The sequence below is a fragment of the Caenorhabditis remanei genome, chromosome I, assembly GCF_010183535.1.
Source record: "Caenorhabditis remanei strain PX506 chromosome I, whole genome shotgun sequence".
NCBI lineage: Eukaryota > Metazoa > Nematoda > Chromadorea > Rhabditida > Rhabditidae > Caenorhabditis > Caenorhabditis remanei.
Window position 1 is genome coordinate 12,928,334 of NC_071328.1, and position 27,906 is coordinate 12,956,239.

The window sequence follows — 27,906 nt, forward strand, 5'->3', positions numbered from 1 at the left end:
AATTGTCATGAAAAACATATTCAGATATCGAAAATTCTTTAAAAATGAAGGAAAAATGGCATTTTGCATTTTTATCTCTTTTTTGGCAAAAAAAAATAAAAATCATACATTTTCTACCCAATTCCAGTGCCTTCTCTCCCTATATTTCTTCCATATGTCACGACAGATGTATTATCATCCAATCCACGTATTTATTTGCAGAATGGCGGCACAGGTTGTTCCAGTCCTCACGAAACTCTTCGATGACTACCAGAAGACGACCTCGTCGAAGCTGAAGATCATCGACGCCTACATGACGTACATCCTGTTCACCGGAATCTTCCAGTTCATCTATTGTCTGCTTGTCGGTACTTTCCCATTCAACTCGTTCCTCTCCGGATTCATCTCCACTGTCACGTCGTTCGTTTTAGCTTGTGAGTTTTATTTTAACTTTAAAATTTGATTTATCTTGGTATTTTCACTCCGAAAAGCAGAAACGGAAGTTGACATACATCTGGTTGTTGAATCAGACAGAAATCTTGTTTTTTTCTTCAGCTCATGCTGTTAAGATTCGCATTTTAGTGGGAACTTTCTGCAAAAGCCAGGCGAAACGTGGCCTTATACAAATCTCTCTCAGAAAATTTTGTTTTCAATAAAAAAAACTGCCCGGGACTGTTTTTGTATCTTTTTATCAAGAAAATAGTCCTCGATGTATTTTTCAACGTAACAATTCTATCAAAACTATAAATTTTCCTTCAAATCAATACAATATTCTTTCAGCGTGCCTCCGAATGCAAGTAAACCAAGAGAATCGTTCCGAGTTCACCGCCGTCTCCACCGAACGTGCCTTCGCTGACTTCATCTTCGCCAACCTCATTCTCCACCTCGTCGTTGTCAACTTCTTGGGATAAAAATCTTAAATTCGTAGCTTTAAAATGTATTTATTATGTTATTGATTCTTTTCTTTCCATTAATTTTTTTTGCGTCGCGAAAAATGCCGCTCCGGGGTCTCAGTTTTCTCTTTCTGTGTTATTCCAAAGTTAATAAACAACGTTTCTGGTCAGTTTTAGGTATAATTCAAAGATATTTGCGTTTTTATCGCTATACTTCTTAAATTTGAATCTAAAAATCTAATTTCATCTGGAAATTGTGCAATTTCAGGTTTAATCATGCTGTACATGAAGCCAGCCCGTTTCTTGAAGAACGCTGCCACCAACCCGAACTAGTAAGCTATTTCTTGCCGAAACCACAGTAAATGTTTTGAATTTTCAGCTTCAAATCGTACGGAGCATACGGAGGAACCGCCTTCCTCATGGCCATCTACTTCTGCGAGTGGAAGACCGTCGGACAGTACATTCCACTCTGGAACAAGCGTTACGTCGAATAGAATGTCTCCTCTCGCCAACTCTCGATTGTCGATAGAATTTTTGATAGAATCTTCCATTCTAAAACTTTTGTAACTGCATAAAGTACTTTTTACACCGAAATAGCAATTTTCCGGAATATTCTTTTTCTTTTCACGAAGAGCCAGTGCGTTGTCACGGAGATTTCGAAATCTTCTGTCTGGTTTTTGGTGACTCATATTAGCAGATGAATGCGCAACTGAATAGTAAGAGGCGAGAGAGTAATTTCAACGAAGAGACGCAGACAGTGTGACGTTGTTTTCGTGTTGTGAGGGGCGAGTGGCGCCCGTTTCTTTCACTATTTTCTGTTTTTATTTTCGAATTTTTTGCTTTCTGGTCGGTTATCGGTTTCAGTAGTTCACTATTTCTTTTCAGCAATCACTCCCGTCATAAATTTCTAAAAATTTCAGCAAGATTATGTTCTCGATTTTTATGAGAATTCCCGATACTGCTCAAGTTGATGCAGTATTTTCAGAAGCGTACGCTTCTATCGAGCAAGGATTGTGTTATGATGAAGTTGGTGACTGGGTAGGTGTTAAAATACGCAATTTTCATGAAAAAGAACAAAAAATGTATTTTTTTTTTAGGAAAACACGTTGGCGATGTACGAGAAAGGAATGAATTTGATCAAGGAAGGAGAGAAAATGAAGCACGCGAAGAAGAGTGAAATGTGGAAAATGCTGCAGGAAGCGAAGAGCAGTGTTGAGCATAGGTAGGGGAAGAAAATGCTATTTTTGACAGATTTTTCTGGAAAATTCGTAATTTTTCAGCCAAAAAGCGGATTTTTCTACTTTTTTTGGGTTTTCAGGTTTTTGGTTGCTGAATTTGTAATTTTATTAAATAATTCCGAAATTCAGCACGAAAAACTCGAGATTTTCACTCAAAACTGACGACAAGAAATCTCTTTTTCAGTAAAAATAGTTTTCCAGAGCAAACATTTGTAATTTTCAGGAAAAAGACGGTAATAACATTAAAATTCGGGTTGTGTCTCATGTTTTCAATAAATTTTGATTCACAAATTGAGTTTTTCCACCGAAAATGGCTGAAAAACATCAGAAAATTTTTTTTTGGTTTTCAGGCGCCGAATTTTAAGTTTTTCGAATAATCCTGAAATTCAGCCGGAAGAATCTATTTTCTAGAGTTTTCACACGAAAAACTTCGGAATTGCACTCAAAACCGCTAAAAAGTTGTGCAAAATCGCAAAATTCTAGTTTTTAGAGCAAAAAGTTGTAATTTTCCGGAAAAAGACGGTGAAAACATTAAAATTCGGGTTCTGTTTCATGTTTTCAAGGAATTTTGACTCAAAAATTGATTTTTTCCATCGTTTTAGTTTTCCGGCTCCGAATTTTAATTTTATCGAATAATTCTGAGTTTTCACACGAAAAACTCGGAATTTTCACTCAAAACTGTTCAAAAGTCATCTTAAATCACTTTTTTTCGATAAAAATAGTTTTTCCAGAGCAAAAAGTTGTGATTACCATGTTTTTTCTCAAAAATAACACAATTTTCCCTGAATTTCCGTCAAAACTCCACATTTTCTACTCAAAAACTTGAAATTTCCATTCAAATATATGCTAAAAATTCATGTTTTTAGAATCAAAGTGCTCAAAAAAGAGGGACCAAAAGCACCAAGTTCGGAGAAAGTCAAGGAAGCCGAGCAGAGTGTTGAGGACGAGGTAATCACCGTTCATTTAATTCAAAAAACTAAATTTCAGAATATAAATTTTCAGAAAGAAGCCATCAGAATGCAACTCGACTCATTCGGCTCACAAGAGGCGGATCTCATCTATTTCTTGCCAGAAGGCGTCCAATTGTTCACTATTGATGTGCGTTTGTTGATTTAGGGGTGCACTTTCGTTACCAAACTGATTTGATGAAGAACTGATGCAATGTAGAACTATTTCATTGCCAAACTGACTCGTTGTAGAACTGTTGCATCGTAGAACCGTTTGTCAACTAGAGCGCGATTGCTTAATTGGCCCCTTACGGCTGATTGCGTGAATAAATTTTGGTGTTTGTTCATTGTATAGTACAATAAAGCTAAATAGAACATATTTTTCATGAAAGGGCAACATTTTATTCACGCAATCAGCCGTAAGGGGCCAATTAAGCAATCGCGCTCTAGTTGACAAACGGTTCTACGATCTCAGCGTTTCGTTTCAACGGAACGGCAACGAAACCGCAACGAAACGGATATGCCACGCCGTTTCATTGGGGTTTCGTTGCCGTTTCCCCGGGAATAGCGTGCGACAGAGCGCGGTTGCCCGTTTTACACTGATCGCGCTGGTATCCCCCCTCCTTCCTTCCGTAAATATAAATAACTGTATTTATGCAATATTAAAGAACAATTTAGATGAGAATATAATTTATTGAGAAACAAAGAATTAACAACCGAAATCATTCTCGTTTTCTAATTGAATGCCGGAAGATGTCCACGTAGCGAGATGAATGTCATCGAAGACTTCCTCCTCTTGAACAAATTGGCTTTCGACGAGCTGTGGACTTTCAGAATTGCGCAGCTTTTCCATGTTGTTCGACATGTGTGTGACCTAAAACCGAATGATTTTCTAAGAAATGTTGAAACATTGAAATTACATTTTCGTTTTCTTTCTTCTCGTAGACTTCCTCATTGACGAATTGCTGTATGTTGAGTGTGACAATGTCGAAGCGTCGTAACTCAATACTGAAAACAAATTACACAAATTTTTAAGTATCTATACAGTGCTCTCTGTACCTTGTCGAAAACAATCCCAGCGAACTTGGTGATGTCGGAAAGGAGGTTCTAAAAATTAACCTCTGAACTTCCATCCTGACTGAGAGCAGCGACTAGCCTGAAAAAGAATATTAGTTAAATACTCGATATTCGACGTCGTCACCTTTTTCATTTGGTTTCTGACAGAAAAGGCTGTGACACCAGTTTTCTGCGATTTTGTTCCATTAGTGCACGGCTACCTGTAAAATAGTTTAACTAATTTTATTCGCAGCATTAATTTTTCTCGCTGAAAATTATCATTACGGAAAAACTTATTTAAAAAAACTGGAAAAACATTACTAAAAAAATATTATTTCAACAGAGCTTCGTTTTGACATTCGCGCAAAGTTTAGGGACACTATCGATTGATTTCCGATTCGTTGTGGTTTCGTTGCGGTTTCGTTGCCGTTTCGTTGAGATTTTCTTCCGTTTTCGTTTCGTTAAACCGATTTTCAGTTTTCGTTTCGTTGCGGTTTCGTTGCGGTTTCGTTAAACCCTCTCTTTCGTTGCCGTTCCGTTGAAACGAAACGCTGAGATGCAACAGTTCTACAACGAGTCAGTTTGGCAATGAAATAGTTCTACATTGCATCAGTTCTTCATCAAATCAGTTTGGTAACGACAGTGCACCGATTTAGGTGGTGATGGAGCAAGTACGCTCTATTGATCCGCCTGAATTTTCATGAAATATTGTTAAAAATATGCGATTTTTGAGCATTTTTTAATGTTTTTGACCTTAAAAATCGTAACTTTCACGTTGAGATTGCTGAAAATTGTATTTTTACTGAGCAAAATACTATTTTTGGACATCTGAACGGGAAAATGGAAACTTTCCGGCTCAAAAATGCTCACAAATCCCCTATATTTGCTCTATTGATTCCACCTGGACTATAATTTGAAATAGGTGTTCTTTGAGCATTTTTAAGCATTTTTGAGCTTGAAAATTGAAATTTTCCCCTTAAATTACCTATTGAACGTAAAAATATTCTATATTTTGTCCAGCTCACTGAAAAATATAAAATAGTGATGTTCAGAAACAAAAATAAGCGAAAACTTGGAGTTTTTCATAATCTGATGTCGAAAGTTCCGAAAATTTGCATTTTTTCGAAAGTTTCGTACCGAAAAAATCGAGAAAAAAAATTTTTTTGTAAATTTTTAACAGAAAATCCAAAAAATTCGAAAAAGTTGAGTTTTAGGGATGCAAAAATTTTGAATTTGATTGAAAACTGGAAGTATTCCAAGGACAAAAACATGTTTTTGAGTACAAAATTAGAAAAAAAAATCAGGAAAAATCTGAAAATGAACATTTTTTTAACGACTTTTTCGAAAATTTTTGACACAGCCCTGTTTCAAATGTAAAATTTCGCTTTTTCACAGCCAGACACCCAACATGTCCAGTAGAGCGCGCTTTCATCCCTAAATTGTTCTATTTTCAGGACGAAAAAACGACTGCACCAACTGCTCCAACATCTCTTCAAATTCTCCGTTTCCCCCAACCACTCGCCGATGGATCCACTTCTGACACGCTTGCTTTCATGCAGGTCGGACCGTGGGCTTACCCACTTATGGGTTCAAAAACTCCGGTGCTTCGAAATGAATTCGGAGCGTATATTGTGGCGAATCCGACGCCAGAGAATCCGAGTAATTATCGATTTTTTTTTGTTTTTTGACACCTTGAATTTTCCTTGCAGATATGACGGTCGCCATCCTCCTTTCATCTGATATCGAGCCACGTCTCGTCGAGGAACTTCACATTGTCCTCCGACAATTTACTGACTTTAAAGAGCAAACCGAGCCAAGCACAGAGCTCTCAAAAGACGAAAAGAAGAAAATTTCAACTCAAATCGCGAATTTTTTGATTCGAGGAGGACAGAAAATCGCGTGGGGAGTAGAAACGACGACGGTTCGAGTGATTTCGAGAGTCGAAGAGAACGGAGAAACGTATCGAACGACACTCGTGGCGACGGATAAACCAATGCAAGTGTCGCCTGTCGTGAGAGGAAGTGTCGTTTATATGCATAAGGGAACGAAGACGGTCGCCAAGTGTACCAGATATTTGTGTGAGTTTCAGAAAAAAATTCGGGGAAATTCAGCTGAAATCGAGCTTTTTTATGGAAAAATTGAGAAAATTTCAGTGAAATCGAGCTTTTTTTTGTGAAAATTGCTCAAAAAAAAAACGATTTTTTTATCATTTTGCAGCATGAGTTTTCTATCAAAAATAAATGCAGTTTTTGAAGAAAATTTCCATGAAATTGAGCTATTTTTGTGTGAAAATCGCTCAAAAATGCGATTTTTCCATCAAAATGCAATAAATTTTTTGTTTTCAGTGGATAAAATCGGAGATATGGGAGTATCCGTCGGCAGATCGTTGGCCGAAGGTGCACAGAAACGATTTGGAGATGGGAAGACGGGTGGATTGGTGTCTGGAACTATTGGTGAGTTTTATTTGAGCTGGAAAAGATGAAATTTTGGTTTTTTTTTCGTGTAAGAATAGTGGAAATCGGACATTTTTTGAGTGAAAAATGGGGAAAATTTGCAATTTTTGCATTGAATTTTGGTCAAAGTCAAGATTTCTATTCAATTTTCGTGAAAATTCTTCAATTTTTTGCCCAACGACAACACTTCCAGTTCTGAAAAACCTAAAACTGATCGGTTTTTGCTCAAAAATTCTAAATTTTTCCCTACAAAAAAAAAAAGAAATTCCTGCCAAAAAATTGGTGATTTTGATCATTTCCACACTCGAAATTTGGCATCGGAACGTTTCGAAACTAGAAAATAATCTAAATCACCAATTTTTTGGAAGAAATGTCTCATTTTTGAGGGAAAATCTTAGAAATTTAAGAAAAAATCGGTCAAATAGTGTCAGAATATTTTAGAGCTAAAATTCATAGTATTTGAGCTGGAAATGTTGAAAGTAGGATAATTTTTATGAAATTTGAATAAAAAAATTTATTCAGCAAAAACTGCGAAAAAGTTCCAATTCTCTCATTTTTCTCTCAAAAATGTCCGCCCGGAAACCCAAAATTTCTCTAAATTTGAAACTCAGATTAATCAATTATTCATTAGCACGACACGCATTTTACAACCGCGCTCTAGCGAAATTGAGAGACTCAGAGAAAAAGAGACATTTTTCAAGTGCATTTCGGTGGAGCGCAGTTGTAAGAGCTGTGACGAGCGAATAGCAAAAAATTCACAGTTTTTGAACGGTTTTTCCCAGGAAAACAGAAAAATGTTCAAATTTCATCCATTTCTTTTTCAGAAATCCTCGGAGGCGGAATCGCCGGCGTCTCAACGGTCTGGATGAGTCTAGAGGATGGATCCCGTCACCTCTGTCGTAGTATCGCCAATCAAACCGTCCAAAATGTGAAACTAAAATACGGAGACGACGCATCGGACACCACTCATCACGCTCTATTCGCCGCTGGACACGGAACACTCGCAGCTGCTCAATTATGGGATTTAGGACCGAGAAGTGTGGCTGGAAGGATGGCGAGAAAGGCGGGAATTCAAATTGTGACTGATTTACATCACAGTCGAAAAGGAAGTCAGATGGAGGAGAAAGTGACAGCTGTGGAGGTCAAAAAAGCGCTTTAAATTTCATTTTTTATGCGAATTTTTATGTATTTTTCCTGTTTTTACAACGAATTTCCTGCTTCCAAATTTTTAATAGTGCAACGATTCTCTCCGAAGATCCAAAGACCCATTCCAACGAAAAATAAATAAAAGTATATTTTTTCTCTTTATTTTTTTCCAAAATCACCCCCTGTTTTGTCAGATTTTTACCGAATTTTTTTCAGAATTTTCTCTTTAAAAAACATTTTTTTTAGAAAATGGCACCGATTTTAAAGAAAAAGAAGAAGGTGACGGCGAAGAAAACTGTCAAAAAATCGATTGTTCCAGAGGTTCCAGAGCTAGAAGAAGAAGTTAAAGAAGGTTTCTTTAGAAAAAAACCAATTTTCAGTTTTTTAAATCCATTTTCAGAAGTAATCGAGCCGAAAGAGGAGGAAATCGAGTCGGAAAATGAGGAAGATGAGGCTGAAACGATGAAAATGGAGACTCCAGAAGGCGAGGGAATGGAGACGGAGACTTATGAGGATCCAGAGGAAAAACAGAAAAAAACTGGGGTAAAAACGAGGAAAATATGGTTTTATGCAGATTCTCGAGGAAAAAAGACAAAAAATGAAATATTTTTACTTTGAATTATCAAAATTTTCGATTGGAAAATCTTTTTTTCAAAAGTTTTGAGTTTAGAAACTGTTCCATCAGTTTCAGAGCGATTTTTTCGATTTTTATGTTCAAAAAATCCAATTTCAGCGATTTCTATATGAAAAGCTCTCGGCCAACACTTAATTGAGTTGAAAGTAATTTCAGAGATTTTTTCAGAAAAATCTGTCAATTTTTCCGATTTTCGACATTTCGTACAAAAAATCGGTAGTTTCCCTTCAATTTTCATCGAAAACATCGAGAAATCGAGACCGTACCGAACGGGGAGAAACGAGCGAGTGAGAGAAACGAAAGCGGGAGAAACGAAACCGGGAGAAACGAAACGGGGAGAAACGAAACGGGGAGAAACGAAACCGGGAGAAATTTCGGCGCGGCGTTTATCGCGCTGTAAATGTTCTTAAACTGTGCGAAATGTTTAAGAATATTAATTTAAAAGTTAAATTCACACATTTCATGTTATACAAACATTCTAACGAAGACAGTGGCATTTATCGCTTTCATCTCATATTTTGTTGATGACCGCCTTTTCGTCATTTTTCATCTGACAAGATTTAGGAACATTACTTATAGCTTTATGCACAATTTCATCACATTTACAGCCCGATAAACGCCGCGCCGCCATTTCTCCCGGTTTCGTTTCTCCCCGTTTCGTTTCTCCCGGTTTCGTTTCTCCCGCTTTCGTTTCTCTCACTCGCTCGTTTCTCCCCGTTCGGTACGGCCTCGAGAAATCTCGTTTTTAAAAAATATTTTGTGTGATTAATACCCATTTTCCTACTAATTCTGCTTCACGAGTGCTCTAAATATTAGCACGGCACGTTTCTGACAACCGCGCTCTACCGAAACCGAAGAACAATGTGTGCGGAATTGAGAGACGCAGAGAAAAAGAGACATTTGTAAAGGGGATTTCGGTGGAGCGCAGTTGTAAGAACTGTGCTGAGCTAATAATTCCTACTATAAATTTGCAGTTTTCAGTATTCGGGCTCCCAGATTTCAGAAAAAACCGCTAGTTTTCTCCCAAATTTGCAGGTAATCTACTTCACAATGATTCCTCCGAAATATAATGTCGCCAGAATGCGTGAATACTTTGAGAAACGATGTCCCGGACAAATTGGACGTATCTTCTTGGCGGTATGCCATCTTCTTCTCCAAATTCTTCCTTGAATCGATTATCTCATTTTGCAGCGAAACAAACACACGAAAAATCCGCAATTAAAGTATTCGGAGGGTTGGATGGAGCTGAAAAAGAAGAAAATCGCCAAAGCGATCGCCTCACAAATCGATAACACGCTGATTGGTGGAAAGGGAAAAGATCCCGTTTCGAGCATGCTGTGGAATATTCGATATTTGTCCGGGTACGGGAATTTGGAGATTTTAAAGAAATTTTCAAAAAAATTTGGAATTTTTGCATATAAATTCAAAATTTTCGAATTTTTCAATTCTTATTCCAGATTCAAATGGGTACATCTAATGGAACAACTGCAGTACGAGAAGGAAGTTGAGAAGCGGAGAATGAATGTGGAAGTGGCTCAGGTAGGGAAATAGTCACCCGAAATAGCTGAAAATTTCAGAAAAATCAAGAAAAATTACCAATTTTTAGTGGTTTTCCTGAAATTTTTCGCGATTTTTCATCCCAAAAGCCTAAATTTTACATTCTGTGTTTCTAGGCCACGAAAACTCTTCCACCCGTCCGCTCTTTCAGTTTTTTTTTTTCAATTTTTCTTGAAAAGCATTCTTTTATCCGTACTGATAGACTGATAACACTGAAAACAAGCTGAAATTCGAGAATGTCACCGAAACGAACTAGTTTTATGGCCTAGAAACACAAAAACAAAAAGTTCGGCCCCACTCAGGAAAATTGCGCTGAAAACTCACATTTTGGAACAAAAATTCCCAAAATCCCCCTTTTAAAACCACCAGATTTTCAGGCCCGTCGCATCGCCGCCCACTTCGAAGAGCAAATCGAAAAGGGAAAACATTTGAGGAAACTGGAGGCGAAGGTAAAGGAATCCGGAGGCAAATGGGACACATTCCAACGAGATGTCGAGCAGAAAAAGGCGGTGAAAGTGAAGAAGGAACGGTCGAAACATGTGGAGACCGAGAGCAGCGAACTCATGAATTTGATCTTCCGATGATTTATTTTTTGTTGTTGTTTTAATCTTATGTTGTTACTGTTGTCTAGCTATACAAGTGTGCTCCACCGACAGTTTCGTTTTTGAGGATGGAGCGCGTTTGGATATGCTTTTGCTTTTGTTAATTCAAGTGTTAAGCTCAGAATATAAAAATATAATGCAATCACATGCAATTGAATTGCAAAAAAATTTTCCTATATCAATCCACAAACAATCAATAAAACTGAGTCCATTCATCACAGCTTCCCAAGTCAGGTGTTGCGCAGAGGTGGTGGATCTGAAATATTTGTAAATCAATTAGTGATACAAGATTCAATCGATTTTATTTGAGTATCGGCATGCGCAAAATATGACACAATCTATATACAGTGAGATGATGATGAGATCAATTAGTGTTAGTGGGAAATGTGAGTTGATTGATGATGGGAACCCTTTAGTAGTAGACGGGCTTCTGGTGGCACTCGGCGATTTGATCAGTGGTTGTGCAACGAGCTAGTTCTGGCGAGAAGAAGAGTCCCGACTCGCAGATGAAGATAGTCTCCTGTCCGTTGACACAGTTACGGTAGTGTTGAGAGCATGGCTCGATGGCTGTGGCTCCCTCGATGCAAGATGGAACAGACTCTGGAAAATAGGGATTATATATCACGTATCGGTTTGTTGGAGGTACCGCTAGTGGTCTCATAAGCTTGCTCAGTGGTCACTTCCTCTGGAGTCGTGGTCTCATAGACTTGCTCGGTTGTAACCTCTTCTGGAGTCGTGGTCTCGTAAACCTGCTCAGTGGTGACCTCCTCTGGAACGGTAGTGGTCTCATAGACTTCCTCTGTAGTGCTCGTCTCGTAGTATTGTTCAGTGGTAGTCTCCTCTGGAGTGGTGGTCTCGTAGACTTGCTCGGTAGTGACCTCAACAGTGGTGGATGGGACATCAGCAGCGGTGGTAGACTCGTATGGAGCGTTGTAGGCCGCAGCGGAACGCTCAACATCATACCCATCGGTAGACTCTGTAGTTTCCTCAACAGCCGCCGTGGTGGTCTCCTCGTATCCGTATCCATTGCTGTATGGGAGCTCTCCTGAAGCTTCCTCAGTGGTGGTCTCCTCATCACCGGATCCCGAATCCTGATCGTCTCCTGAACCATTTTGGCACTCTGGAACATTCAAAACGTAGTCACAAATGACACGAGCCTCGTCGAAAGCGAGTCTAGCTGGACATTGCATTGGGATGGTGTATCCGTTGGAGCAGGCGATGTAGTGGTCGCTGCACTGTCCGAATGAGTAGAATCCGTCTGGTTTGCCTTGGCAAGTTCTGTCGATGGCTGTGCGAGTGACTGGTTCGACGATAGGAGCAGCGGTAGTGACAGCTGGGACGATTGGGATGTATACGGTTGTGGTCTCAGCTGGAATAGTGGAGGCCTCAGTTGTCTCTTGAGTAGCATAAGCTTCCGTTGTAGTGACTTCTTGTGGGGTTCCACCGCACTCTGGAACGTTGTCAGAGTACTCGCAAGCGACGATTCGCTGGTCGTAGATCAGGTTTGCTGGGCAGTCCATGATTCTAGAGATTCCTGGAAAAAATACCGATTTTTCGCCACTTTTAGCTGAAATTTACCTCCAGAACAAGTCAAAAACTGTGGAGAGCATCCGCCAATTGCGTAGAGACCATCTTCCTTGGTTGAACAGTCCGTATCGATTGCGACAGCGTCGGCACCTGATGCATATCCGTTATCGTTACCGGATCCGTCACCAGAAGCTTCTGGAGTTGTGCTCTCGAGTGGAAGGTTCTCGTACATACCAGCGACACCATATTGGGCACAGGCAGAGGCGACGAGGAGAGCGACGAGTACCACTTGTTTAGGGAGCATCCTGGAATAGAAAAATCAGAAAAAAAAAAATCGTATTTTTCAAGAGAAAATAAGCGAAAAGCCGAGTTGAAAGCTGTTTGCTGCTAACTCAGCCTAATTTTGGCCTAAAATTTAGGAAAAATTCGTCTTTTTCAAGAGGAAACGAGCGCAAAACCGAGTTTGTTGCTTACTCAGCCTAATTTAGCCAAAAATTTAGAAAAAATGCGTATTTTTCAAGAGGAAATAAGCGAAAAGTCGAGTTTAAAGCTGTTTTCTGCTTACTCAGCCTAATTTTGGCCTAAAAATCCAGATTTACAAGCTAAAATGAAGTCAAAAGCAAAAAAAAAAGACTGAAAAATAAAATTAGAATGAAAATGACGGATCATCGAAACGAATATGATCGAAAATGATGAGAAAACAGTCTCGGAAAGGCTGAAATTCAGAAATTCCCGCCGGTCGCGACTCTGGGATACGGTATTCGTGGTGAGACCCAGTCGAGTTTTAGCCTGCGTCTTCTTTCGAGAAATTCTTACTGTAGTTGCATTTTTATTTTTTTTCAGAAAATTTTGATGTTTTTCCAGTTTATCTTGCTATTTTTGAGTTCTTTTGTCTATTTTTCAGCATTAACATTTATGTGAACCGCTGAAATACCGTTTATAATCGTTGAAACTCTTTCAACCGCGGAGTTATGTGTTCTGTTGCTTTTCAAAAATTTGTTTTCGTTTAAGTATATGTTTTTGCTCCATTTCTTCTTAATTCATATATCAATTTGTTTATTTTTCACTCCTTTCTCCTTAAATTTGGCCAAAACCTCTATTTTCGGCAATTTTTGCAAGTGCGCTCCACTGCACAAATGTTTTGTTGGCATTTTTCATGCCCCGAAAACCTCCATTTTCCTTGTTTTCTCTCGTTTCTTTTCAACTAAAAAGCAATTCCGATCAAAAAATCGGTAAACCATCGAATTCCAGCTAACATCATGCTCAAATTTGTGATATTCTCATCGGTTTTGATAGCCCTCGCCTCATCAATCGAACTCACATTCGAGCTTCCCGACAATGCGAATCAATGCTTCTATGAGGATCTGAAAAAGGATGTTGACACTGTTTTTGAGTTCCAGGTATCTTATTTGAAGCTAAAGTGTTCTAATAAGAGGTTTTAGGTGGTCACCGGCGGTCACTACGACGTTGATTTGATTATCGAGGATCCAAACGGCAAAACTTTGTACAAAGACACCAAAAAACAATATGATAGCATAAATTTCAAAGCAGAGGTTGAAGGAACGTACAAAGCGTGTTTCTCCAACGAATTCTCCACTTTCTCGCATAAAATCGTCTACATGGACTGGCAATTCGGAGATCAGAATGCTCTTCACGCAGCAGTTACTCAAGGAGCTCATGCTATGACTCAATTGGAGAATTATGCTGTGGCGATTGGAGATAAATTGAGAACAGTTAGTTTTATTCCAGAAAATTGAAAAAAACAGAGATTTTTTCAGATCGACGACTACCAAACCCATCACCGTCTCCGTGAAGCCACCGGTCGCAAGCGTGCCGAAGAACTCAACGAACGTGTAATGATCTGGTCGTTGGGACAATCCGCTGTTGTCGTTTTCATTGGTATCGGACAAGTCTTCCTGCTCAAATCATTCTTCAATGATAAAAGAACTCGTTATTAGCCTTTTCTGTCTATTTTTCTGTAAAAATTCGCCTCCTTTCCCTTCCTAAATGGGTCGTTTCAGTTGTTGTTTGCCCCTTTTGAATCCCATAGCATAAGAATATAATTTATTGATGATTTCTTCTTAATTTAAGAGAGAAAACCCGAAAGCCGCATTGGTTTTTATTAGAAAAAAATTATTCCAGAATCTCTCCGTTGAGAATCTTCTGGTACTGCTCGAGTCGCCGGAGAAGAGCGTCGTTTTGGTTCAAGAGTGTCTGGATTCCATTGACGAGCGTCTTGCGCTTCTCACGGTTCCGTTTCGCCTGGAAAATCCAATTTTAATTTTTCAGCTCTAAAAAATAGTTACCTGATTCTCTGGAGTCGCATCTGTAATAATATTCATTCCATCGAGTGTCTCCAGATGTCTTTCAGCTTCTTCATTGAAAAACTTTACTTTTTTCTCCAACTTCTTTCCCATCTCCACTTGCTTCGGTTTCTCCAAAAATCCTCGTTCCAAATCGGCTACATCATGCAAATTGACGTCATAGGTCTTCTGAAGATTGCTCAGGTTATGTTTCTCGTACTGCATAAGCATCTTGAATCCAGCGTCGTCGGCCATCGCATTCTTCCCGCCCATCACGATAATTTTGTCGTTTTCCTTGAAATTCATGGTAGACAACGAGACGTCCGCTTCGCCTTGAAGGAATTTTCCTGAAAAATGCGATTTTTGTACTGAAAATTCAAAATTTTCGTTTCAAAAACCCACCTCTATGCAACAATTTCATCGTTTCTACGTCCACATCATTATCCGAAGCAATCCGTTCACGGAGTTGTCCTAGAGTCATAATAGACTCCTCCCCTTCGGCTTCATCGAGAATATCGACGATAGTTTGTACTGAGGAGCAAGAGACAGTGATTTTCATGGCTGGAATAAAAAAAATGAGGGAAAAAGAGGCAAGATGGGACGAAAAACGAAAATTCAAAGCGTTTTTCGAGAAGAAAAACATTTTTTTTGACAACTTTTTGTTGCTAATGGTTAATTTCATAGTCAAAACGTATTTCTCATGCTTAATTTTACACTCAGGAATTATAGGAATCAGAAAACCGCCTTGAACGGTCAAGATTTATTGTTTTTTCGCTGTTTGCAGCAATTTTTTCAAAACATCAAAAAATAACAATTTTCAGCAAAAATATGCACGAGTTCATATGCACATAATCTTGGAAACACGATTTTTAAACATTTTTTATCAAAAAATATCTGAAAAAGGTCTCGAAAATCCAAGAAAAGCCTCCAAACTTCGAGATGTTTCCCTTTTTGCAAAAATAGTCAGCTTGTCCACGTGAAGTACACGAGATCGGCGGTGGAGCACATTTGAGAAATCTGGTGAAATTTGTGTTTTTTTTTCAGAGACGGTTTTCTAGGGCTTTTTGAGCTCAAAAAGATTCTAAAAATGCCTAAAACAATGAAAAATTGAAGTAAATTGTACAAATATCACTTCTTCTTCTTCTTAATAACAGTTTTTTCCATTACAAACCACAAAGCATTATCTTATCTATGCACTCTTTTCGTTCCCTCATAAATTTCATAACTCTAACTGAGTTTTTTCTTTAATTTCCAGTAAAAATGACATCACCAACTGAATCACGGGTTATATACGAGAGCGATCTATCAATATTTAACGGCAGACTGTGTTCTCTTCGGATATTGATACATTCTCAGACCGAAAATCGAGTAAAAGTGAGATTTATCAGCAAAAAATCAATAATTTATACCCAAATCATTCAGATCCGTGTCACCTCCTCATCTGACGTCTCAATTCTGCTGGACAGAACTATTGAATTCTCAGAATGTCAGAAATTAATAGATATTTTGAATGGAGTAATCAAAGCACGTGCCCAGGACCCAACAATACTCGGACCACGTGTCGATCAAGTATTCGGAGATTCAGAATTCCCATTTCGATTGGTTTGTTCAGCCGAGAAATTCAGATATTCCTCTTATTAATATTCCGATGGCACAAGCATCTCCAGAAGAACGTTGTGATCACGTTTTGCAGTTGTATTTAACGGAAAAAGTGAGAATTTCGATGAAAAATGTCAAAAATTAAACTAGGAGCTAAAAAACTTGGGATTTTGAGCTGATTTTAGAGCTAAAAAGGTGTTTTCATCCAAATATAGTTGATTTTTAACACAAAAGTTGAATTTTTGATCTTAAAATAGAACATTGGACATAAAAATCGATTTTCTAAGGCGCGATATCAAATTTTGCTCAAAACTTGGGATTTTGAGCTGATTTTAGAGCTAAAAACAATGTTTTCATCCGAAATTCGCATATTTTTCTTCAAATTTCAAAAACTTTCTTGCGAACCTAATAAAAATCGATTTTCAAAACGGCAAAATCGAATTTTGAGCTGATTTCAGAGCTAAAAACGGTGTTTTAATCCGAGATTCCCTTGTTTTGCATTGAATTTTCATGAAAAACTCAAAATTCAACCAAAAATATCCACATGTTAAATTTTTTCATTCGAATTTTAACAATTTTCACAAAAACTCTACTAAATCATGCATTTCTCGCCAATTATAGGTTTTCAGAGTTGTTTTTTTTTACACAAAAATTGAATTTTTGATCTAATTTTCCACTCAATTTTGAAAAATGCAGGTTTTTCTTCATTTTTTTCGTTAAAACTTCATTTTTTTGCTTCATTTTTTTCGAAACACTACATTTTTACACTTCCAGACTCAACATCAAGCTCAAATCGCAAAAACCGACGAACTATCGAAACAACTTCAGAGTACTGTAACGGAATACAATGCGGTAAGAGTTTCTTGACTGAAAACTGTTTCTTCTCAGTCCAAAAATGCAAATTTGAAATTTCCAGCTCCGCCAACGTTGTGAATTCGGCGAGAAAGAGATCAATCTCCTCCGCCAATTAACTCGAAGCAATTCTGAAAATCGTAAGCGAAATCGAGACGATTCAGATTCAACTCCAATGAAGAAAAGAAGATGTCGATGTGGAGACGATGAATCATGTGGATCGGATTGTGATGGAGAAATGGAAGAAGACGAGGAGGAGGATGATGATATTTCAGCAGATGTTCAGATGTTCCGAGCGGCCGCATCACAACTACAAATGTCTGGACGTGAATCTCATAATGGTGAGGGAGGTTTTTGGCTGAAAATCGCTCAAAATGAGTGATTTCGAGGGAAAATTAGCTTGAAACAATCTAGAAATGATATTTTCTCGCTGAAATTCACCTTTGAGAATCCAAATTTGTGAATTTGGCTGGAAATCGCTCAAAGATTAGCTTTTTCGACAATTTTGACTGGAATTTGTCTGAAAAAAAGAGGGATTTCAACTTTGACTGAAATTAGTGATGTGTTCGAAACTTGGCTCAAAATGCTGAAATTCACCTTTTAGATTCCAAATTTAGTATATCGGCATCGCTCAAAAAATTAGCTTTTTCGGCTTTTTTTAAGTGATATTTTTCCGAAAAATGGTCTAAAAGGAAGGAAAATAGGCTTTTTTTCAGCCGAAAACTAATTTTTCTCTGAGTTTCGCAAAGTTTATGATTTTTCTCTTGGAATTTTTGAAAATTTGGGAAGAAATCTAATTGCGACTTCCGACTTCCGACTTCCGGGCGTTATTTCACTTCCGACTTCCGACTTCCGTTTTAGAAAAAATCACCTCCGCACAACTCTTCTATGTACCAATATTTCAAAAGTGGGCGGGGCCTGGCTTGAATATGCAGAGCCTGCATTGCAGACTTGTCAAAAACTGGTTGACCTTCGCTAGTAAGTCAAAACCAGAGTTGCGCGGAATTCCGACTTCCGTCTTCCGGGCATTTTTCCCTTCCGTTCCGACTTCCGTTTTGAAAATTTTACTTCCGACTTCCGTCATTCCATAACTGTGAAATTTAGGAAGAAAACATTTTGCAAAAATGTAAGGAAAAATGGTCTAAAAGGACGGAAAATAGACGTTTCTTCAGTCAAAAACTAATTTTTCTCTGATTTTCGCAAATTTTATGATTTTTCTGTTGGAATTTTGAATATTTGCGAAAAAAATCTACTTCCAACTTCCGACTTCCGAGCTTTTTTCACTTCCGACTTCCGTTTTCGGAGTTTCACTTCCGAATTCCGACTTCCGTTTAAGAAAAAATCACTTCCGCACTTCCTCTGATGTCTTACTTTATTCAAAAACGGAGAAGAACCAAACATTTCGAACAATAATCTTTCAAACACAAAACAACTAATTAATTTTTCTTAAAATCCAAATAATTCGCAATTGGCAGTGCTCCATACTTGTCCACACACGCATCCCGAATGAAACTATATTCACAAGCTGTCATCGCGTACCCATTCACTTCGTACGAAAACAATCGATACCCGAGTTGACCTATATGATTGAGTAGCTCGACGTGAGCAGGTGATCCTCCGTGTACTTCTAGATATATTTGACACACATTATACGTCTTCAAGAATGGAATCAGACACGTCATCTCGGCACCTTCTATGTCAATTTTTAGAATTTCGATTTCCGAGACATTCGAGCTTTTCGCAAGGTCTTCTATCGTATATTCGTTGCGAGACGTGTCGGTTTTGTTGGAGATTTTGGCTTTTCGAGTTGTTCCACGATTCTTTGCATACGTGTCTTTGGTATTACTCTGTTGTTCGTCCTGGATATCAGATTTTTTAAAAATCAAAAAAAAATTTATTTGAGATTCTGATACTCCAGAAAATTCTGAGCAACTTTCATCATTGGAGCATATGCTAAAAATCGCTCTAAACCCCCTAAATTCCATACTTGCAACGGGCCGGGCCGGGCCGGGCCGGGCCGATTTGAGAATTTTCACCGGCCCGGCCCGGGTCACAGTACAAAAATTTGAAAATTTGAATTTTTTTGAAAATTTTTTGATTTTTTTCGCAAAAAAGTCGAATTTTCGACTATGTTTTTACATATCGATAAAACTCAAGTTTACATAGGATTTTTGACTATTTTTGACGAAAATTTCAAAAAATTTCGAAAAATTTTGTGAAAAAATTGTGCTCGTTTTTTGACTCCGGGCCGACCGGGCCGACGGGCCGAGCCGGGCCGGGCCGATATTTTGCAAGTATGCTAAATTCCCGTTTTTTCCGTCTCAAAATGAGCCCAGTTTTTTTCCACCGTGTAGTCCTCTCAGACAAATTTATTTCTCAATTCCTCGTTTTCTCACGTTTTCCAACTTTTATATTGCAGAAAATTTTTTTAAAAAACTGCGAAAACTTGTTGGAAAAAGCGAGGAAACGAGGAATTGAGAAATAAATTTGTCCGAGGACTACACGGTGGAAAAAACTCGCGTGGGGGAAAACTCTTCCACGAAGACTCCTTTTGAGCCGGGAAATTAGGGGGGTTTAGAGCGATTTTCAGCATATGCTCCAATGATGAAAGTTGCTCAGAATTTGCTGAAGTATCAGAATCTGAAATTTAAAAAAGTATGACTTCAGTCCTCCTTTCAAGGAGGAGGGACTCACCACATCGAATCCATAAATCACACTCCGATTACTCGTCATTCTTTGCCATTCCTCCTCGAAACTAATAATATTGTTAAGTCCCAACGAGAATAGTCTGAAACACGAGACACGCGTCGAAAGGTGCGCCAGGTGAGACCCAGACTCACACTGAATTTTCTGGAATTCTCCACGGATTGCACACCCACTTGCCGCCGTCTCCAATCGTTCCAACTCTCACTTTCGACGGACAGAACACTTCCATGGCCAGTGATCCGTAGAGCAGATAGAACTGGTTCTCAGCGTTGATACCAGACAACGTCTTCTGTCGGATAGACACTTGGCTCGTCGAGTATTCTTTCATTTTCTGGTAATTAGTTGATTAAACATAATTATCAAACGCACTGACAATTTCGTCATTGCATTAGCACGGCACGCTTCTTACAATCGCGTTCTACCGAAACCGGAGGAAGTTGTGTGCGAAATTGAGAGACTCAGAGAAAAAGAGACATTTTTCAAGGGCATTTCGGTAGAGCGCAGTTGCAAGAGCTGTGACGAGCTAATAGTTGTCTGAAAAAACAGAAAATTCTTACCGAAAATAGCACTTGGAATTCCTTGGAGTTCTGTGTTCTTCCCACAAGTATTTCATCAATTTTCGTCTGAATTTCCGATAGTTTCTGATCTACGCTGCTCTTCGAATTCCCTCCGTAATTTGTCTTACTCCACATCAAAAAATTGAGAAACGTCAGGCATATGATCAGTGAGATGATAATGTTCTGACTGATGTTAGTCATCGTATAGAATACAAATCAATGAATCATTGTTGTGGAATTTCTATGCGAATTTCAGAAGATACGTGTCATTTTTTTCACGTAGTTTTTTGCGAAGGTCGTTTGAGAAAAATTTCTTCGGGAATCACGTTGGATTTTTTAAATCACAAAAAAATTCCGAAATAGGAAAACACTTCTTACAACCGCGCTCTACCAAGAGGTTTAGAGAAAAAGAGACAAGGGAGTTCGATGGAGCGCAGTTGTAAGAGCTGTGCAGAGCTAATAGAAATTTTCAAAAAGGGGTAGAAATTCACTTTTACCTCTTTTTATCTAAAATTTTGAAAACTATGCGGCAACATGACAGAAGTGGGCGGAGCCTATTTCCCGATTCACAAAATTCGAAAATTTCAGTTGAAGTATCATCAGATGGCGGAAAAGACAAGAACGAGATGAGTCTCATCAAACAACTCGAACAGATTTCAAGTGTCATTGTCAAAGGTTCGTTTCTGAAAAAAAGCGGACCCGAAATGGCCCGGATGCAAAAATGTGTACTCATTTTTTCTTTTTTTCGAAAATTCATAGTGCTGGTTACTGTACCTCACCAAAGTTTCCAAAAAAAAATTCAATTTTCTGTAAAATTTTTGATATTTAGGATCGGGTTACCGTAGCTGGATCCTGAAATTTTTGGATCGGGTTCCTATAAGTTTCTGGGAAACTGTAGTCAGTGAGCATACTGTAATAGGATCCTAGTTATATAGATGTAGGTTACTGTACTAAGATCCGACAAATTTTAGGATCGGGTTCCTATAAGTTTCTGGGATACTGTAGTCAGTGAGCATACTGTAATAGGATCCCAGTTTTATAGATGTAGGTTACTGTACTAAGATCCGACAAATTTTAGGATCGGGTTACTGTAGCTGGATCCTGAAATTTTTGGATCGGCCTACTGTCATTTTCTGGATTTCTGTAGTCAGTGAGCATACTGTAGTAGGATCCCAGTTTTATAGATGTAGGTTACTGTACTATGATTCAAAATTGTTTTTGGATCGGGTTACTGTACCTGGACCCCTTGACAAATCTGAAAAACTCCCAAAAATTGCAGCTCCAAACCTTCCATCGACCAGCACAATGCACATAAAAATGGAGGATGGACAAGAGGAATCGGGTCCGATAGTCATTCAGGGACAAGGTTCATCAGAAGATTCATCTCCAGGAGTGAAACAGAAAGTAGTCGGAGTCGTTCAATATGTAATCTGTCAACTGTGTCCGGAAGAAGAACAGAAATCAATGGATCTGTCGAATCAACAGCAAATGGAAGAACATTTCCTTGATAAACACGTGGATAAGGAGAAGAGAAAGTGTGAAGCATGTCCATCGGATCAGTTTCAGCCACATAATATTGGACAGCATTATAGATTACATACTAATAGGTTAGTGGCCTGAAATTTCAGAAATTAGGCGCCAAAATTCGAATTTTTTGAACTTTTTTTAGTGAAAAAGTCAAATTTTCGACTATCATTCAGAATTAGAAAAAATTCTAAAAAATCATCGGATATATTCACATTTTCGATGAAAAATTGAAATTTTTAAGTGTATACGCATGTCAGCACTGTGGAAAACGTGGACGACGCAACTATCTGATGTCACATGTTCGAACGCATACCGGAGAGAGACCGTATAGTGTGAGTTATTGTGGGGGAAATCTGAAAATTTATTTATTTAATTTTAAGCCACTATTTATAGTTACTGACCCATTTTCATCCGATTCACGATGGCGGAGTTGACGGTTCCAAATCCTAAGCCAAAAACTGGTCTAACATCACAAAATTAGGCCAGGAGACTAAAGTATTTGGATTCGACATGAAAAGAGCTTTTAAATGAGTATAATATCGAAAAATAAGTTGATGGCCTAGAAATCCAAATTTCGGAAAACTAGTCCTCAGGTCGAAATTGGCCTAAAATCACAAAATTAGGCCAAGAGACTAAAGTATTCGGATTCAGAATGAAAAGAGAATTGAAATGAGTGTAATATCGAAAAACACCTTGGTGTCCTAGAAATCCAATTTTTGAAAAAGTTAGTCCCCCGTCCAAATTTCGTTGTTTTTGCCGTTTTTGGGCGATTTTTCACTATTTTTTTGATAGGACTGCATTATTTTGTTCAAAAATGCCCAATTTTCAGAATTTATCACCACTGGCCAAACTTTCTGTTTTTGTGTTTCTGTTTCGGCTCCGGGACATTTCGCAGCTAGACGTTTCGCAGCCGAGACATTTCGCAGCCAGACGTTTCGCACCCAGACGTTTCGCAGCTAGACGTTTCGCAGCCGAGACGTTTCGCAGCCAGACGTTTCGCAGCCGTGAGCTCCACAGCCTCAAGTGGACCGTTTTTTCAGTGATAACTTGACTTTTTCAGATAATTAATTGTTTGAGAAGTTATATAGAACATTTTTGTGATTTTGAATAAGGGGACCACGAGAAATTTTGCCCAAAAAAACCACAAAAAAAACTTTTGTTGAAAAATTTGAAAAAATAGGTTTTTCTCGTAGAACTAGCCGTACAAATAGAAAGTTTAGTTTCAGAAAATGACGAAAACCACTACTTCTACGAGAAAAGCCTATTTTTTCAAATTTTTCAACAAAAGTTTTTTTTGTGGTTTTTTTGGGCAAAATTTCTCGTGGTCCCCTTATTCAAAATCACAAAAAATGTTCTATATAACTTCTCAAACAATTAACTATCTGAAAAAGTCAAGTTATCACTGAAAAAACGGTCCACTTGAGGCTGTGGAGCTCACGGCTGCGAAACGTCTGGCTGCGAAACGTCTCGGCTGCGAAACGTCTGGGTGCGAAACGTCTCGGCTGCGAAACGTCTGGGTGCGAAACGTCTGGCTGCGAAATGTCCCGGAGCCTCTGTTTCTAGAGTTTTTCCACCCGTCCGTTTCGGAATTATTCATAACATTTTTTTCATAATTTTAGATTGATAGGCTAACTAAAACAAGCTGAAATTTAGGAATACGGACGAGGAAGAACTTTCCGTGGCCTAGAAACATAAAAACGAAAAATTAGGCCAGCACTGGTCACTTTGGAATTTTAAGCATTTTTAGGCTGAAAATCCGCTTTGAACTGGTTTTTGAGTATTATCAAAGGAATTTTCATGTTTTTTACACATTTTGGAACATTTTCCCGAATTCCCGGAATCATTTTAGCTAGGCACAGTTCTTACAACTGCGCTCCACCGAAATGCCCATGAAAACTGTCTTTTTCTTCTCTGAGTCTCTTAATTTCGCACACTATTTTCTTCGGTTTCGGTAGAGCGTGGTTGCGAGAAGCGTTCCATACTAATAATTTTTAAATTTATTTTTTCAAAAAAATTGCTCAAATTTGCAGTGTGACACCTGTTCAAAATCGTTCTCCGACGCGTCAACTCTCCGCCGTCATCGTCTCGTACACACTGGCGAAAAGAAGTATCAGTGTCCGGTGTGTGGACGGGCGATCGCTCGAAAAGATAACGTGAAAGTGCACATTCGAAGTCACGGAATACACGTTTAGAGGTATTGCACTGCGAGAGTGTTTGCACGAGATGATTGTCTATTTGTGTTGACTTGACTGTTGTTTTTTTATGATTGAAAATAAAAAAATAAATTGATTCGCCCTCACATGTCTTGTTTTTTATTAGTTTTGTGGTCACTGCACCCACATATTTAACACTTTTTCATTGATTTTTCGTTTAAAATAAATAATTTATCCTTGTTTTTAGTTTCCAGATGGTAATCCAGAATGAAGACTCGCGGAATCTGGCAGAAACATTGGATGAAATTTTGTAAGTTTCTGAGAAAATTTGAGACCGTACAAATCGGGAAGAATGCGCGATCGGGAAGAAACGAATCGGGAAGAAACGGATCGGGAAGAACCAAATCGGGAAGAAACGAATCGGGAAGAACGAAAACCGTGCGGCAAAGTTGCGAAAACCGCGCGCGCAGGTTGCAAATACTGTATTTTCAGGCTAAAAGGAGCAGCAACGCCTATAAAAGCCTCTGAAAATACAGTATTTGCAACCTGCGCGCGCGGTTTTCGCAACTTTGCCGCACGGTTTTCGTTCTTCCCGATTCGTTTCTTCCCGATTTGGTTCTTCCCGATTCGTTTCTTCCCGATTCGTTTCTTCCCGATCGCGCATTCTTCCCGATTTGTACGGTCTCGAAAATTTTCATTTTGTCTGCATTTTGACGTCATGGTGTTTGCACCACAAGATGTCTCAGATTTTACGACAATTACAGTAATCCTTGAGTTTTAATCATTTTTGAAAAATGCCGGTTTTGGCTCTTTAGAGAGAAAAAAAGTGCAAAAAAGATTAAAAATAAGAGAATTTTCATTCAGAAAACTACAAGAAGAACTCCAATCCAGGATAGGGAGTTCGAATAAATGTCTGGAAACGAATTTCGAGAATATCAAGGATTTTGTGAGTTTTCTACGGTTTTTTTACCGGAATATTTCAAACATTTATTGTGAATAGAGAGAAATAGACAAAAAATTGAATTTTTCGACAAAAATTCGTATTTTAGACAGAAAAATTCGGATTTTTGTAGTTTCCATTAGCTCGGCACAGTTCTTACAACTGCGCTCCACCGAAATGCTCTTGAAAAATCTCTTTTTTCTCTGAGTCTCTCAATTTCGCACACAACTTCCTCCGGTTTCGGTAGAGCGCGGTTGTAAGAATCGTACCGTGCTTGAGATATTTCTAGCAAGCTCCGCCCACATTGTGAATTTTTTAGTGTTTCTTACCGGAAAATAACAGAAATTGATGTAAAATAGAAAGAAATACACGAAAAATTCAATTTTTTGACAAAAATTCGTATTTTAGACAAGAAAATTGGGATTTTTGTAGTTTCTATAGAAATTTAGTTACTTCTAGTAAGCTCCGCCCACTTTTTGAGTTTTCTGGGGTTTTTTACTGGAATATTTCAGAAATTGACGTAAAATAGAGAGAAATAGACGAAAAAGTTCAATTTTCGACTGGAAAATTCTGATTTTTCTAAAATTTCCACAGAATTTGAGTTATTTCTAGCAAGCCCCGCCCCCTCCATTTTCTCAAACATCAAAATCGTCCCTTTCTGGACTCTTCTTCTTCTTCCTATTCTGAATTTATGCATGTGCCCTCTATGGTCCCCCATTTCCCCCCATTCCATCTCATAATAGATATGCAAATCGTATTGCCTCACGCACTTCTTCATGTGCTGTTGGACTCATCAGTATTCTTTCTCTCTTTCTATCAGTTGGAAGGTCCTCAGAGTTTCCTTTTTTCATGCTTGTCACGGCCCGGCCCGGCGGATCACAATTTTTTACAAAATTTTTCGAAAATTCGGAAAAAATCAAAAAATTTCAAAGAAACTAAAAATTTCAAAACGTGAAAACTCTCAAATCGACCCGGCCCGGCAGTAACTGCGCTCTACAGTGATTAAAGAGATGTTATCAGTAGAGCGCTCTTGCTCGACTGTCTATGTAAAAATAGATGTCTATCTGTCCAAAGTTTTCCCGGTTTCAAAAAAGAACCAATTTTTTGACATTTTTTTTTCAAATTTTTCTCGATAATGTGGCCATTTTTGACTATTTTTCAGAATTTCTTCTAATTCTGAATTATAGTCGGAAATTTCACTTTTTTCGCGAAAAAATTTCAAATTTTGAATTTTGAAAAAAAAACATTGAAAAAGATCTTCCTCATTTTTTCGTTCCCCCATTTCTCATTCTTCTTTGGTGTTCTCTGTTTGAATAATACACGAAAAAAGTCACGCAGACTAAAGACATTTGTGATTGAATTGAGGCGGCGGACGACGACGTTTCCGTCTTCTGAATCCTCCATGCCACGCCACGTCTGAAGTTGTCACACATTTTCAGCGTTTTTGTTACTTCTTTTAGCCAGACTTTTCAGTGGACGGGTCGGATTTTTTTTTCAATTTAAATAATTTTCAAGTACTTTTTATCACTAAATTTACTGTAGAACTACTTAAATTCGAAAATTTACTCGAGTTATAGCTTAAAATGCCCCAAAAACTCGTTTTTTCAAAAATCACTGTTGAAAAACATGTTTTTTGGAAAAAGTCTTACAGAAAAATATGGAGATTTCTATGATAATACTCGAAAACCCTGGAAATAGACCAAATCAGCGATTTTTCAGTCCAAAAATGGTTGAAATTCCAAGATGGCCGAACTTTTTGTATTTGAGTTTCTGGGCCACGGAAAGTTCTTCCATTCGTCCGTTTCGATTTACCTTTTTTTCAACGTTTTTATTGAAAAGATGGTTTAGCAGTTTTGATAAAATGTCAACACAAGCTAACATTGAAGAATAATTGTAAGATCAAAAATGGAAGAACATTCGATGACCTAGAAACACAAAAGGAAACAGTTCGGCCAGCGCTTCCCACTTTTGAAATTTTGAGCGTTTTCAGACGGAAAACACATTTTGAAACACATTCCCGTATTCTTGAAATCCTAATTTAAAAAAAGTGTGTTCAAAAGCTACTCAAATGTCTCATTTTCGAGTACTTTAATAGTGAAATTGCTCTATATTCACACTTTTTCCACTGAAAAATTGACGATTTTCGACATCAGCACATTGTTTTTTTTTGGAGAAAATTTTATTAGCAGCCCACAACTGCGCTCCACTGCAAACGAGAGAGTATCGGCGAGAGACGCAGAGTTTTTTTCTCGCGTCGACACAGATTTTCACAGTTTTCGATCTATTCTCGAATTTTTTAAAAGTATTTTTTGTAAATTGTTAAGAAAAATGCGAGAACAGGTCAAAACTGTGAAAATCAGTGTCGGCGTGAGAAAAAACTCTGCGTCTCCCGCCGATACTCTCTCGTTTGCGGTGGAGCGCAGTTGTAATAAAGTGGTATAGCAATAACAGATAATACACCTCAGATTGCAATTAAACCCCAATCCCAATTAACCAAATACGAATTCTGAACACCCAACAACTCACTCGAAATCTCATAATCCCCAACCTTCTGCATATCATATTTCAGTGTCCCCCGTTCCCTTATTCCCCAATTGTTTGTTTATCCTTTACTCAATCCATAATTCTCCGTTCACGGGGTCCCTCCCGGTCAGCTGAGAGAACTCTAGAAGTCAGATTTAGAAGAGAGAGGGGGTGTCATGTTTCTTTTTAGAAAGAAGTCTATCTCTTTTTCAACTACTTCAAAACGTCATTTGGGGAACGCTTCAGTCCAATTTTTGGTCTATTTTAGACGGTTTTTGTCAAAAATGTCAAGACCCGAGACAGGCCGGATAATTGGCTCGAAAATTTGATTTTTCTGAGAAAAAATTCGAAAAATTTCATAAAACTGGATTTTTGAATTTTGGCGCCAAGTACCCGGTCCTTGACAAGTATGGTTTGTGTGGACATCCGGACGAAACTTTGAACAGAGAGACATTTATTTTTTATGGATAGTCGAGCAAGAGCGCTCTGTTGATAACATCGCTCTAATCATATTTCACATTGGAGCGCAGTTACTGCATTGCGAATCTTCTACTTTCTAACTTTCTAACTAATTGTAAGCCCACGTGTTTTCCTCAACCTTGTCGAATTTAAACAGTTTTTAAAAAGTTTACTTCAAAAAACCCAATTTCTAGATGCATAGAAAGCTTTTGATTGAATTCTGAAGAATAGTCAAAAATTCGACATTTTCAGAAA

At 38.2% G+C, this 27,906-nt stretch overlaps 11 protein-coding genes across 11 annotated transcripts; 6 read left to right on the forward strand and 5 right to left on the reverse strand.

The window, feature by feature from the left end:
* Positions 1 to 202: 202 nt before the first annotated feature.
* On the forward strand, positions 203 to 890 carry GCK72_002894 (uncharacterized protein; the record flags this gene model as incomplete). The annotated part of the gene is made up of 2 exons (XM_003099038.2): positions 203 to 413; positions 760 to 890. The coding sequence occupies 2 exons, from the start codon at positions 203 to 205 to the stop codon at positions 888 to 890; spliced, it is 342 nt and encodes a 113-aa protein (XP_003099086.2).
* GCK72_002895 (uncharacterized protein) lies at positions 756 to 1,423 on the reverse strand (the record flags this gene model as incomplete). The annotated part of the gene is made up of 2 exons (XM_053723678.1): positions 756 to 907; positions 1,282 to 1,423. 2 exons carry the CDS (start codon positions 1,421 to 1,423, stop codon positions 756 to 758), a joined length of 294 nt encoding a protein of 97 aa, XP_053592323.1.
* Positions 1,424 to 1,799: 376 nt separating this feature from the next.
* On the forward strand, positions 1,800 to 7,725 carry GCK72_002896 (uncharacterized protein; the record flags this gene model as incomplete). The annotated part of the gene is made up of 8 exons (XM_003099026.2): positions 1,800 to 1,910; positions 1,970 to 2,094; positions 2,977 to 3,058; positions 3,113 to 3,208; positions 5,568 to 5,772; positions 5,823 to 6,191; positions 6,459 to 6,566; positions 7,391 to 7,725. 8 exons carry the CDS (start codon positions 1,800 to 1,802, stop codon positions 7,723 to 7,725), a joined length of 1,431 nt encoding a protein of 476 aa, XP_003099074.2.
* On the reverse strand, positions 3,767 to 4,190 carry GCK72_002897 (uncharacterized protein; the record flags this gene model as incomplete). Its single annotated transcript, XM_053723679.1, has 3 exons — positions 3,767 to 3,931; positions 3,978 to 4,065; positions 4,117 to 4,190. 3 exons carry the CDS (start codon positions 4,188 to 4,190, stop codon positions 3,767 to 3,769), a joined length of 327 nt encoding a protein of 108 aa, XP_053592324.1.
* A 236-nt stretch (positions 7,726 to 7,961) lies between the features above and the next one.
* On the forward strand, positions 7,962 to 10,487 carry GCK72_002898 (uncharacterized protein; the record flags this gene model as incomplete). Its single annotated transcript, XM_003099039.2, has 6 exons — positions 7,962 to 8,064; positions 8,113 to 8,255; positions 9,382 to 9,483; positions 9,538 to 9,707; positions 9,804 to 9,885; positions 10,281 to 10,487. The coding sequence occupies 6 exons, from the start codon at positions 7,962 to 7,964 to the stop codon at positions 10,485 to 10,487; spliced, it is 807 nt and encodes a 268-aa protein (XP_003099087.2).
* Positions 10,488 to 10,917: 430 nt separating this feature from the next.
* Positions 10,918 to 12,336, reverse strand: GCK72_002899 (uncharacterized protein; the record flags this gene model as incomplete). The annotated part of the gene is made up of 3 exons (XM_003099048.2): positions 10,918 to 11,105; positions 11,152 to 12,039; positions 12,084 to 12,336. The coding sequence occupies 3 exons, from the start codon at positions 12,334 to 12,336 to the stop codon at positions 10,918 to 10,920; spliced, it is 1,329 nt and encodes a 442-aa protein (XP_003099096.2).
* Positions 12,337 to 13,291: 955 nt separating this feature from the next.
* On the forward strand, positions 13,292 to 13,990 carry GCK72_002900 (uncharacterized protein; the record flags this gene model as incomplete). Its single annotated transcript, XM_003099029.2, has 3 exons — positions 13,292 to 13,432; positions 13,475 to 13,765; positions 13,811 to 13,990. 3 exons carry the CDS (start codon positions 13,292 to 13,294, stop codon positions 13,988 to 13,990), a joined length of 612 nt encoding a protein of 203 aa, XP_003099077.1.
* Positions 13,991 to 14,165: 175 nt separating this feature from the next.
* On the reverse strand, positions 14,166 to 14,894 carry GCK72_002901 (uncharacterized protein; the record flags this gene model as incomplete). The annotated part of the gene is made up of 3 exons (XM_003099066.2): positions 14,166 to 14,294; positions 14,339 to 14,682; positions 14,738 to 14,894. The coding sequence occupies 3 exons, from the start codon at positions 14,892 to 14,894 to the stop codon at positions 14,166 to 14,168; spliced, it is 630 nt and encodes a 209-aa protein (XP_003099114.2).
* A 701-nt stretch (positions 14,895 to 15,595) lies between these two features.
* GCK72_002902 (uncharacterized protein) lies at positions 15,596 to 17,168 on the forward strand (the record flags this gene model as incomplete). The annotated part of the gene is made up of 5 exons (XM_053723680.1): positions 15,596 to 15,709; positions 15,758 to 15,904; positions 15,948 to 16,046; positions 16,709 to 16,786; positions 16,851 to 17,168. The coding sequence occupies 5 exons, from the start codon at positions 15,596 to 15,598 to the stop codon at positions 17,166 to 17,168; spliced, it is 756 nt and encodes a 251-aa protein (XP_053592325.1).
* A 1,054-nt stretch (positions 17,169 to 18,222) lies between these two features.
* Positions 18,223 to 19,820, reverse strand: GCK72_002903 (uncharacterized protein; the record flags this gene model as incomplete). Its single annotated transcript, XM_003099011.2, has 3 exons — positions 18,223 to 18,645; positions 19,481 to 19,574; positions 19,627 to 19,820. The coding sequence occupies 3 exons, from the start codon at positions 19,818 to 19,820 to the stop codon at positions 18,223 to 18,225; spliced, it is 711 nt and encodes a 236-aa protein (XP_003099059.2).
* Positions 19,821 to 20,573: 753 nt separating this feature from the next.
* On the forward strand, positions 20,574 to 23,768 carry GCK72_002904 (uncharacterized protein; the record flags this gene model as incomplete). Its single annotated transcript, XM_053723681.1, has 5 exons — positions 20,574 to 20,592; positions 20,638 to 20,724; positions 21,329 to 21,656; positions 21,818 to 21,908; positions 23,607 to 23,768. 5 exons carry the CDS (start codon positions 20,574 to 20,576, stop codon positions 23,766 to 23,768), a joined length of 687 nt encoding a protein of 228 aa, XP_053592326.1.
* Between the last annotated feature and the right edge of the window lie 4,138 nt (positions 23,769 to 27,906).